Source organism: Neoarius graeffei, chromosome 4 (genome assembly GCF_027579695.1).
Source record: "Neoarius graeffei isolate fNeoGra1 chromosome 4, fNeoGra1.pri, whole genome shotgun sequence".
NCBI lineage: Eukaryota > Metazoa > Chordata > Actinopteri > Siluriformes > Ariidae > Neoarius > Neoarius graeffei.
In genome coordinates, this window is record NC_083572.1 from 56693481 (window position 1) to 56705979 (window position 12499).

General features: G+C 41.2%; 1 protein-coding gene across 1 annotated transcript; it reads left to right on the forward strand.

The window, feature by feature from the left end:
* Positions 1–816: 816 nt before the first annotated feature.
* Positions 817–5385, forward strand: stmn3 (stathmin-like 3). The gene is made up of 4 exons (XM_060918259.1): positions 817–928; positions 1679–1857; positions 2056–2247; positions 5223–5385. The coding sequence occupies exons 1-4, from the start codon at positions 889–891 to the stop codon at positions 5280–5282; spliced, it is 471 nt and encodes a 156-aa protein (XP_060774242.1). The 5' UTR covers positions 817–888; the 3' UTR covers positions 5283–5385.
* Positions 5386–12499: the final 7114 nt, after the last annotated feature.

Sequence of the window (12499 nt, forward strand, 5' to 3'; positions counted from 1 at the left end):
GAATCACAGGAATTCTGAGCACAGGACAGGAATGAAGCCTAAATGGGATACCAGTACATCATAGGGCATCACACAGTTGCAGTCGAGGAGTTTGGAGAGGTCTTGGAAAATGCCTTTTAGGTGGCCTTAAAAATGTTCTTGCAAACCAACTGGCATGTCAAAAGGTGGAGGCAGTACACAAGCTTCACTGAGCAAGTGTACGGGAGTATTTTAGTTATTTGAGCATCTCCGTTATTTGCAGATGATAATATTCATTTGGCTGTATACAAATGGGAACACAGACATGCACTGAAGCATTTCACAATGGTCATAAGTTGTGGTTAGTGACCAAATGATTATGGCTCCAAGTACAGGCATGATTCTTCCACAGGGTTGCTGGGCTGACTGTCTGATTCAGAGAAGAGCTCAGCAATTTGGGAAAGCGTCAGAGTGGACATGCTGCTGATTGGGGGGGTGGGGGGGAAATACTTATGCAAGGCACTGCATTTCAGTTTGGAAATGTATGGAGAGTCCCTAGGAATAACTAGATTCTGTGGCTGGGGCTGAGCTTTACAGCCTGTTGTTACCATGAACCCCGACAGAAAAAGTAGAGGAAAAATGAATCAAAGAATGAATGAACAGTTGAATGAATGAAATTTTGCTCATTCTTATGAAGTATACCAATAATTCTGGAGTTTCCTGATACTGAAAGCGGTTCCTGAATTACGATTATCTGATTTTGCTGTGGCGGCACGGTGGTGTAGTGGTTAGCGCTGTTGCCTCACAGCAAGAAGGTCCGGGTTCGAGCCCCGTGGCCGATGAGGGCCTTTCTGTGCGGCGTTTGCATGTTCTCCCCGTGTCCGTGTGGGTTTCCTCCAGGTGCTCCGGTTTCCCCCACAGTCCAAAGACATGCAGGTTAGGTTAACTGGTGACTCTAAATTGAGCGTAGGTGTGAGTGTGAATGGTTGTCTGTGTCTATGTGTCAGCCCTGTGATGACCTGGCGACTTGTCCAGGGTGTACCCCACCTTTCACCCGTAGTCAGCTGGGATAGGCTCCAGCTTGCCTGCGACCCTGTAGAACAGGATAAAGCAGCTAGGGATAATGAGATGAGATGATTTTGCTGTCTCACTGGTATGGAGTGAGACTGGGCCTAATGAATAAATGCAGCGTTCTATCACCATTGCCTGATGTAAATAATAATTCTCTAGGCAGAGTTTATATGCTGATATCAGAAAGATGTACACTAAATGTTGTATACATTTTAAATTTGTAGTTAGCCCTTAAAAATGTCTTCATATATATCTTCTCTGATATGTAAATATGTTAAAAGTTTGTGCACTGCAGTTGAATGTTCTACAACTCCTCTTTTGCAGCCTATACTGAAAAGCTAAAGGAGATGTCAATGCTGTCTCTCATCTGCTCCTGCCTATATTCTAGGCCTCGTCCTCAAACCATCAGCCACTTTGAGGGTATAACTTTGCTGTGAATAAGTAATGATATATATGGACAGCTGAACTAAATCAATTAGAGCATGTTCTCCGACAGTATCGGTGTGCTACCAGAGAAAAGAACAAGAATAATAAATACATGCTGCCATATAAAGAACTGTCAAATGTAAAATTGAATGCATAACGTTGTAGCATAGCTTTGTGAAGGCATAACATTGAGTAGCATAGCTTTATGGGTTTCTTTCTGTAGATATGGAAGTAAAGTTCCTGAGTAAGCAAACATCTGGACAGGCTTTTGAAATCATCCTGAACAGTCCCACTGATTTGTCACCAGACAGGCCTCAGAGTCTGTACCTGGCAGCCGACAGAAAAGAGCCTTCACTGGAAAACCTGCAGAAAAAACTGGATGCTGCTGAGGATAGAAGAAGAGTAAGTAGAATCAGTTTGAGATTGATTATATAAATTAGCAGTGAGGTATTTGGTAGATGTTTAGTAAGTTTCTACTCAACCAGTTTAATTATTTGTCCTCATTTTCTGCAAATATTTAATTGAAACCCAATAAGAATTCAATTCAGTTCTCTTTCACTCTGCTTATCTCTTTCGGTTTCTATCCTTCTCTGGCTACAGAGTCTGGAGAAGCAGATTTTGAAGCAGCTGTCAGAGAAACGAGAACATGAAAGAGAGGTTCTCAATAAGGCCCATGAGGTGAATAACAACTACAGCAGATTGGCAGAGGAGAAGCTCAATCACAAAATGGAATTGAGAAGTGAGAATCGCATGGCCCATCTCAGTGCCCTAAAGCAGCGCCTGAGAGAAAAAGTAAGACTCCCACTGTTTTGTCCCATTTCTGAACATGGTATAAGATTCTTGCAAAAAAATTTTAGAGGCATACCCTACAAGGATGATACATTGTATGTGCTCCAGCCCCAACTGGCTCCTCTATGAAGGAAGTACATTATTAATAATAATTTAAAAGTGCTTTCAGACAGAGTAAATTTGAGTTTTGGTTTGAATCAAGCCTTGAGTTATTATACTGTATCAAGTTGCTCAACCACTATGGCAAAGGAATTTTTAACTTTCTCCTGACTTAGCAATGCTAATAGTCTAGATACTGCCTCCTTTCATTACATTACATTACATTACAGGCATTTAGCAGACACTGTTATCCAGAACGACGTACAATATACCCAGAGGAGCCTGGGGAGCAGTTAGGGTTAAGTGCCTTGCTCAAGGGCCCTTCAGCCATTCTTGCTGGTTCAGGGAATCAAACTGGCAACCTTTTGGTCCCAAAGCTGCTTCTCTAACCAGTAGGCCATGGCTTCCCCCTTTCAATTCCATGACCTCCATCCAAACCTCTCTTTAAAGCTCATGACAATGACCATGTGCACAAAGTGATCTGAAGACTTGGTCTGCTCAAGTCCCAGCCCGAGTGTCCTGCGTAGAGTCCTGACCTCAACCCCACTGAACACCTTTGGGATAAACTGGAATGTGAACTGCTCCCCAGGCCTCCTTATCCAACATCAGTGCCCAACCTCATTAATGCTCTTGCGACTGAATGGACAAATCCCCAGTTATGCTCAGAAATGTAGTGAAAAGCCTTTTCAGAAGAGTGGAGGTTATTATAACAGCACAGTGGTGAATAAATCTGGATTGGGATGTTCAAAAACACATATGGGTGTCATGGTTAGGTGTCCACAAACTTTTGACCATAATAGTGTATTTTAGCCTTAGCTGCCAGGTTATAAATATAGCTTAGCTTAAGTGTTCTTTAAAGTCACTTACAGTAGCTTTAATAAGATCATTCAGATGGACACGTTAGCTACGTTGTTTCTAAAAACTGACGTATGTGCTTTTCAGCTCAATAAGCCAAAAGGGAGTGAATTTAATTCCTATGCTTGGGCAATATGACTCATGCTGCTGAGCCTGACTAAACTACAAATAGCCTGGTGAAAATGAACAGTAGGTTGTCCCATAGTGTTAATCACTTCTTATAGTGTGGTACTCTGCCAAAACTTCATCTTGATTTGGATTGCATTGTAGGTGAGTTTGTCTACACTTGAATTCAAATAATGTGTTTGCCCTTTACCAAACAAACTGAAGTGGCATAGTTTTATAACTGAATCAAATGATGTACAGTGGTGCTTGAAAGTTTGTGAACCCTTTAGAATTTTCTATATTTCTGCATAAATATAATCTAAAACATCATCAGTTTTTCACACAAGTCCTAAAAGTAGATAAAGAGAACCCAGTTAAACAAATGAGACAAAAATATTATACTTGGTCATTTATTTATTGAGGAAAATGATCCAATATTACATATCTGTGAGTGGCAAAAGTATATGAACCTCTAGGATTAGCAGTTAATTTGAAGGTGAAATTAGAGTCAGGTGTTTTCAATCAATGGGATGACAATCAGGTGTGAGTGGGCACCCTGTTTTATTTAAAGAACAGGGATCTATCAAAGTCTGATCTTCACAACACATGTTTGTGGAAGTGCATCATGGCACGAACAAAGGAGATTTCTGAGGACCTCAGAAAAAGCGTTGTTGATGCTCATCAGGCTGGAAAAGGTTACAAAACCATCTCTAAAGAGTTTGGACTCCACCAATCCACAGTCAGACAGATTGTGTACAAATGGAGGACATTCAAGACCATTGTTACCCTCCCCAGGAGTGGTCGACCAACAAAGATCACTACAAGAGCGAGGCATGTAATAGTCGGTGAGGTCACAAAGGACCCTAGGGTAACTTCTAAGCAACTGAAGGCCTCTCTCACATTCGCTAATGTTAATGTTCATGAGTCCAACATCAGGAGAACACTGAACAACAATGGTGTGCATGGCAGGGTTGCAAGGAGAAAGCCACTGCTCTCCAAAAGAACATTGCTGCTCGTCTGCAGTTTGCTAAAGATCACATGGACAAATCAGAAGGCTATTGGAAAAATGTTTTGTGGATGGATGAGACCAAAATAGAACTTTTTGGTTTAAATGAGAAGTGTTATATTTGGAGAAAGGAAAACACTGCATTCCAGCATAAGAACCTTATCCCATCTGTGAAACATGGTGGTGGTAGTATCATGGTTTGGGCCTGTTTTGCTGCATCTGGCCCAGGACGGCTTGTCCTCATTGATGGAATAATGAATTCTGAATTATACCAGCGAATTCTAAAGGAAAATGTCAGGACATCTATCCATGAACTGAATCTCAAGAGAAGGTGGGTCATGCAGCAAGACAACGACCCTAAGCACACAAGTCATTCTACCAAAGAATGGTTAAAGAAGAAGAAAGTTAATGTTTTGGAATGGCCAAGTCAAAGTCCTGACCTTAATCCAATGGAAATGTTGTGGAAGGACCTGAAGCGTAAGGAAACCCACCAACATCCCAGAGTTGAAGCTGTTCTGTATGGAGGAATGCACTAAAATTCCTCCAAGCCGGTGTGCAGGACTGATCAACAGTTAACGGAAACGTTTAGTTGCAGTTATTGCTGCACAAGGGGGTCACACCAGATACTGAAAGCAAAGGTTCACATACTTTTGCCACTCACAGATGTGTAATATTGGATCATTTTCCTCAATAAATAAATGACCAAATATAAGTTTTTGTCTCATTTGTTTAACTGGGTTCTCTTTATCTACTTTTAGGACTTGTGTGAAAATCTGTTGATGTTTTAGGTCACATTTATGCAGAAATATAGAAAATTCTAAAGGGTTCACAAACTTTCAAGCACCACTGTAGGCATGAAAGCATCCATTTGGTTTATGGCTTAAATTAATGGACTCTGAATTCTTTTTACCAGGAGCTACATGCCGCAGAGGTACGCAAGAATAAGGAGCTGCAGTCTGAACTCTCTGGCTAAGGCAGACACCACATCTTTTCTCAGGCCTACCAACCTTGAGTTGGGGGGAATCATGTAATAGTCCTTCTACATGCCTGAACTTCATTTTAAAAAATCAACTTGCTTCACAGTGCTATACAGTGCACTTTCTGGATTACTCATGCAAATACTGGTGGTGAATGAAAATGTATAGATCATCCCCAGTCCATTAAAGCAATATGACAGTCGAATGCTAATGCCAATAAATAAACGACTTCACATAAAATGTTATTTGTGACTCATTTGAAAAGACTCTATTAGTCATCAGTGTGGAACTAGCAAAATAATTTAACGTAGCCTAAGAGCTTTTGAACTTCTTACTTGTGAAAATGAAGGAACATCTTTGAAACCTTACATTCGTTAAATGATCAATGAATATGAAGTGCTCTATGAAGCTTGTTATTGTTAAAATAAGTGCAGTTATGAATGTTACTTAAAATTCCATCAGAAGTTCTGTCAAGTTAGCTAATATTAGCTAGCTAGTTACTGCTGTGAAATATGTCACTCGATGAATTAACAGTTTTAAGATATTCTTAAAGTATCCTAAAAGTTTACAAAATGCTAAATTTCAGTGTATTTACTCATAACTTTAAGAATTCTTAGAATATAATTATTATATCCCAGCTGACTACGGGTGAAAGGCAGGGTACACCCTGGACAAGTTGCCAGGTCATCACAGGGCTGACACATAGACAGAGACAACCATTCACACCTACGGTCAATTTAGAGTCGCCAGTTAACCTAACCTGCATGTCTTTGGACTGTGGGGGAAACCGGAGCACCTGGAGGAAATCCACGCGGACACATGCAAACTCCACACAGAAAGGCCCTCGCCGGCCACGGGGCTCGAACCCAGACCTTCTTGCTGTGAGGCGACAGTGCTAACCACTACACCACCGTGCCGCCCAAGTTACTAAATTTAACATTTAAATGTACTTAGTCACTACAACTTTTAAGAATACCAGTAAAGGGTCTTTAAAGTTATTAGTATATTGAATGAATTTAAAAAGCTCAGTAAAGGTATTTAAATTTTACGACTAAATTTAAGGGCTGGTCTTAAAGGTAACTTAAATACACTACTAAATGTCTCCATTTCTCTAAACCATTTCTCCTCCCATCTACACCTCCTGAAACTATATCCTGACCAAAAGAAAGGAGACTGAACTGGAGAGAACAGAGTTGAAGACGTGAGATTTTCACTGGAAGTGACAAAGTTGGACAAGATAAGAAATGAATATGTTAGAGGGACAGCACATGCAGGACGGCTTGGAGACAAAGTGAGAGAGGAGAGATTGAGATGGTTTGGACATGTACAGAGGACAGATCCAGGGCATATTGGAAAAAGAATGCTGGAGATAGAGATGCCAAGTAGAAGGAAAAGAGGAAGACCAAAGATGAGATTTATGGAGGTGGTGAAGGAGGACATGAGGATGGTTGGTGCTACAGAAAAAGATATGGAGAACAGGAGGAGATGGAGGGACATTATCTGCTGTGGCGACCCTTAATAGGAACAGCCGAAAGAAAAGGAAGAAATACACTACTAAATTTAAGCTTCCTTTAAGGTTTAGATTAAATGCACTTAAATTCACATTTTCATCTCGTGTGTGTAGAAGTGTCTTCCTTTTTTCCTCATTGAAGAGCACTGTGGTGGAAAAGTGTAATAAAACTCCAGGCTGTTAGGAAGAAACAAACAGAAATATGAATTTATTGAAAAGATGAATTCAAAGTATACCACTTGCAAGGGGGCTTTCTCGATTGAAAGAATTTCACCCAGAGAAGAGCACTCTGCCTTTCCACATCCATCGTTATATACTTGTCAAAATAGCACAATAGCACAACAGATATCTTCTTAATCTCAGCCTCGGCACCCTCTCTATCATTAAACACTGTCCCGGCACATACACATGTTTTACTAACCTAGAAAATAGAACACAAACAGCATTCTTCATCTTATATAAACATGAGACACAGTGTCTGACCTTCTAAGAATCTAAGCGGCAGCAGTTCTCTAAAATTATATTTTTCCCTACACAGTGTCTCTGAAGCTTACCTTTCCACACGTTCTGTGGAAAATCAGTAGTGGCATTTGTCACATTTTGGAAGGAAAGTGGATATACAATGCAGAGAAACATGGCAGATATCATCCATCCATTATCTGTAGCCACTTATGCTGTTCTACAGGCAAGCTGGAGCCTATCCCAGCTGACTATGGGCGACAGGCAGGGTACACCCTGGACAAGTCACCAGGTTATCACAGGGCTAACACAGAGACAAACAACCATTGACACCTACAGTCAATTTAGAGCCACCAGTTAACCTAACCTGCATGTCTTTGGATTGTGGGGGAAACTGGAGCATCTGGAGGAAACCCACGCAGACACGGGGAGAACATACAAACTCCACGCAGAAAGGCCTTCGCCGGCCGCTGGGCTCGAACCCAGAACCTTCTTGCTGTGAGGCGACAGTGCTAACCACTATATCACCGTGCCACCCCGGCAGATATCATGTTTTGCATAAAACTGATTTTGGAACTTTGAATAGTGATCAAATTCCAAACTTCTTTTGGCGGGAGCTTTGTTTTTTTAAATGGTGCTAATGGCATTGTGGAACCAAACTCTTCCAGTTGCCTTCTTTAGCACCTACAGTTAACCAAACTTTTCATATGTTAAAGAACTTTGAACATTCATTCTCTGTTACCATCATGAGTTACATCATCAATAAAGATTAATGAGCCTGTTTCAGAAGCAGCCATGCAAGCCCAACCCATGACACTACCTCCACCATGCTTGACCAATGAGCCTGTATATTTTGAATCTTGAGGAGATCATTTCTTTCTCAATACTTTGGCCTTTCCATCACTTTGGTAGAAGTTAATCTCGGTTCCAAAACTGTTGTTGTTTCTTTATGAATTTCAATCTGGCCATCTGACTCTTCCTGCTGATGAGTGTTTTGTATCCTGTGGTATGGCCTCTATATTTCTGCTCTCAAAGTCTTATTCAAATGGTGAATTGTGATACCTTCACCCCTGCCCTGTGGAGGTTGCTGGTGATGTCAGTGACTGTTGTTTTTGAGTTTTTCTTCACAGCTCTCACAATGTTTCTGCCAGCAACCCTTGTTAGTTTCCTATTTCCTGCTGTTGTTAGTATACCAGTGGTTTCTTGCTTTTTCAGGACATTCCAAATTGTTATATTGGCTGTGAACAATACTTGCATAATGGCTCTAATTGATTTTCTCTCTTTTCTCCCAGAGACAGCTCTCTGGTCTTCACGTTGGTTTATCCATTTTAACAACAAATGCAGTATTCACAAGCGAAACCCAGGGCTCAAACCTAGCATAGATATTCAGAGTTATTAATTGTTTAAACAATCAATCTATCAGGGCGGCGGCACGGTGGTGTAGTGGTTAGCGCTGTCGCCTCACAGCAAGAAGGTCCTGGGTTCGAGCCCCGGGGCCGGCGAGGGCCTTTCTGTGCGGAGTTTGCATGTTGTCCGCGTGGGTTTCCTCCGGGTGCTCCGGTTTCCCCCACAGTCCAAAGACATGCAGGTTAGGTTAACTGGTGACTCTAAATTGACCGTAGGTGTGAATGGTTGTCTGTGTCTATGTGTCAGCCCTGTGATGACCTGGCGACTTGTCCAGGGTGTACCCCGCCTTTCGCCCGTAGTCAGCTGGGATAGGCTCCAGCTTGCCTGCGACCCTGTAGAAGGATAAAGCGGCTAGAGATAATGAGATGAGATCTATCAGGGCACACCTGAGCAACAAGAAGCACCTGTCAATTACATGTATTGATATTTCTGATCACTTGAAAAATGGGAGGGTTCAAACAAAAGGTACCATGTTCTAAGTTGTTTAACACATCCAGATGTTAATATCAGAAAATGAAAGCTGAAATTTTGATCTATCCTTTCATATTCTGATCTCAAACCCAAATGTCTTCAGTTGTTTTATCTGTAACCGCTTATCCCATGCAGGGTCGCAGGGCAAGCTGCAACCTATCCCAGCTGACCATGGGCGAGAGGCAGGGTTCACCCTGGACAAGTTGCTAGCTCATCGCAGGGCTGAGACACACATAGAGACACAAACAACCATTCACACTCACGGTCAATTTAGAGCCACCAATTAACCTAACCTGCATGTCTTTGGAGTGTGGGAGGAAATCCACACAGACACAGGGAGAACATGCAAACTCCACACAGAAAGGCCCTGGAACCCAGAACCTTCTTGCTGGGAGGCGACAGTGCTAACCACTACACCACCGTGCCACCAATGCCTTCAGTGTAAACCAAAAACAAATGAATTGGCCTTGCCTTCCAATACTTTCGCAGGGGACTGTAGGTAATGCATCAATTTTTGCATAAATATTGACCATGATTCACTTTTTTTTCTAAGCTGCAGACTCCTTAACATCTGACCACCCAGACTTCTCTGAGGAGCGTTCAAGATATTGGGGTATCACAACATTGTACGAGCGTATCTCTTCAAACACTGGAGAGTATTTAATACTCAGAACAGATGTCAGTTATCTGGCATAAGGGAAAATCACTGTAACTTCTCATCTAGATCAAAATTGATTGATTGATTGATTGATTGATTCCGAACAATAAAGAAGATATAAAATGCTCTGCAATTATCTCATATTAAAGGGACATGCTATTTAGCTAAAGCACCTTGTCCTCCATAGGTTCAGAGTATTGGTTTTAAAAAGGTTTTCCAAGAATTGCCTAATCAGTGGCTACAACAAGATCCAGCATTGATCTGCATTCTTTCACAGGACAATTGGATAACACACAGGGAAAAGTAAACTCAAATGACACCAATTTACATTTGCATTCCTAAATTACTCATATAAGGCTTAAACCTACTGTTATAGAAGTAATATAAACTTTCAATATTTTTTTCATTTCAGTCAGGCACCACCCAAACTGATAATCACATCATCAGCTTTTCTTTGGCTAATCAGACACAAGGTACACCACCACTCTTGCCAGAGTAGTTGGGGATTAGGTGCCTTGCTTAAAGGCACTCCAGCCAGTCCAGAGAATTGAACCAGCAACCTTTTGGTCCCAAAGCAGCATCTCTAACCATTAGGCCAAGGATTTACTTTCAAAATAGATAATTTATTTTTACCAGAGGTGCCTGAAATAAGTGAACAAATAAAGCAAGTCAGACTGCATGTTGTCCCTGGAAAATGCACAGAAAGTTCTGTGTAAAGATCAATGTGCATATAGTGTCTTGCAAAAGTATTCATCCCCCTTGGTGTTTGTCCTGTTTTGTCGCATTACAAGCTGGAATTAAAAATGGATTTTTGGGGGGTTAGCACCGTTTGATTTACACAACATGCCTACCACTTTAAAGGTGAAAATTGTTTTATTGTGACACAAACAATAATTAAGATGAAAAAACAGAAATCTGGAGTGTGCATAGGTATTCACACCCCAAAGTCAATACTTTGTAGAGCCACCTTTTGCTGCAATTACAGCTGCAAGTCTCTTGGGGTATGTCTCTATTAGCTTAACACATCTAGCCACTGGGATTTTTGCCCATTCCTCAAGGCAAAACTGCTCCAACTCCTTCAAGTTAGATGAGTTGCATTGGTGTGCAGCAATCTTCAAGTTATGCCACAGATTCTCAATTGGATTGAGGTCTGGGCTTTGATTAGGCCATTCCAAGACATTTAAATGTTTCCCTTTAAACCACTCCAGTGTAGCTTTAGCAGTATGTTTGGGGTCACTGTCCTGCTAGACTGTGAACCTTCGTCCCAGTCTCAAACCTCTTGCTGACTCAAACAGGTTTTCTTCCAGAATTGCCATGTGTTTAGTGCCATCCATCTTTCCTTCCATCCTGACCAGCTTTCCTGTCCTTGCAGATGAAAAATATCCCCACAGCATGATGCTGCCACCACCATGCTTCACTGTAGGAATGGTGTTCTCAGGGTGTTGGGTTTGCACCACACATAGTATTTCTCATGATGGCCAAAAAAGATCAATTTTAGTCTCATTTGACCAAAGAATCTTCTTCCATGTGTTTGGAGAGTCTGCCACATGCTGTTGGGCAAACTCTAAATGTGTTTTCTTAAGCAGTGCCTTGTTTCTGGCCACTCTTCCATAAAGCCCCGCTCTGTGGAGTGTATGGTTTAAAGTGGTCCTATGGACAGATACTCCCATCTCCGCTGTGGATCTTTGCAGCTCCTTCAGTGTTATCTTTGGTGTCTTTGTTGCATCTCTGTTTAATGCCCTCCTTTCCCGGTCTGTGAGTTTTGGTGAGCAGCCTTCTCTTGTCAAGTTTGTAGTGGTGCCATATTCGTTCCATTTTGCTATAATGGATTTAATGGTGTTCCCTGGGATATTCAAAGTTTTGGATATTTTTAATAACCCAACCCTGATCCATACTTCTTCACAACTTTGTCTCTGACCTGTTTGGAGGCTCCTTGGTTCTCATGTTGCTTGCTTAGTAGTGTTGCAGAGTCAGGGTCCTTCCAGAACAGGTTGATTTATACAGACATCATGTGACAGATCATGTGACACTTTGATTGCACAAAAGTGGATCTTAATAAACTAATTATGTGACTTATGAAGTGAATTGGTTGGACCAGCTCTTATTTAGGGGTTTCATATGAAAGGGCGTGAATACCTATGCACACTCCAGATTTCTGTTTTTTTTTTCATCTTAATTATTGTTTGTGTCACAATAAAGAAACAATTTTCACCTTTAAAGTGGTAGGCATGTTGTGTAAATCAAATGGTGCTAACCCCCAAAAATCCATTTTAATTCCAGCTTTTAATGCAACAAACAGGACAAACACCAAGGGGGATGAATACTTTTGCAAGGCACCGTAAATGTCTACACTCTTGATTGGGTTTATATGCTGTTTATAATTCTTTACCACATTTACATTTCAGAGTAATTATCATGACCACTGCACATGCCAAAGACAGCTTCACTGTATTGATATAAGGTGAGTCAGTCCTACAGCTTTTACTTTGGAGAGTTAAATCAAGAATTTCTGTAGATCTGAAACATCATACAAACTGAAGACACTGACAACAATGATGGTAAATTGATGATGTCAGAGGCAGCAGTACTGGAAAACAATAAAAACTATACTGAAAAAGTTTCTGGATGAGGACAATGGTTTGCATGTAAAATTTGAGCAGGGCCCTTTCTTCTTTTTCATACTGACAGTAATGATAGCAGGAGGTTGA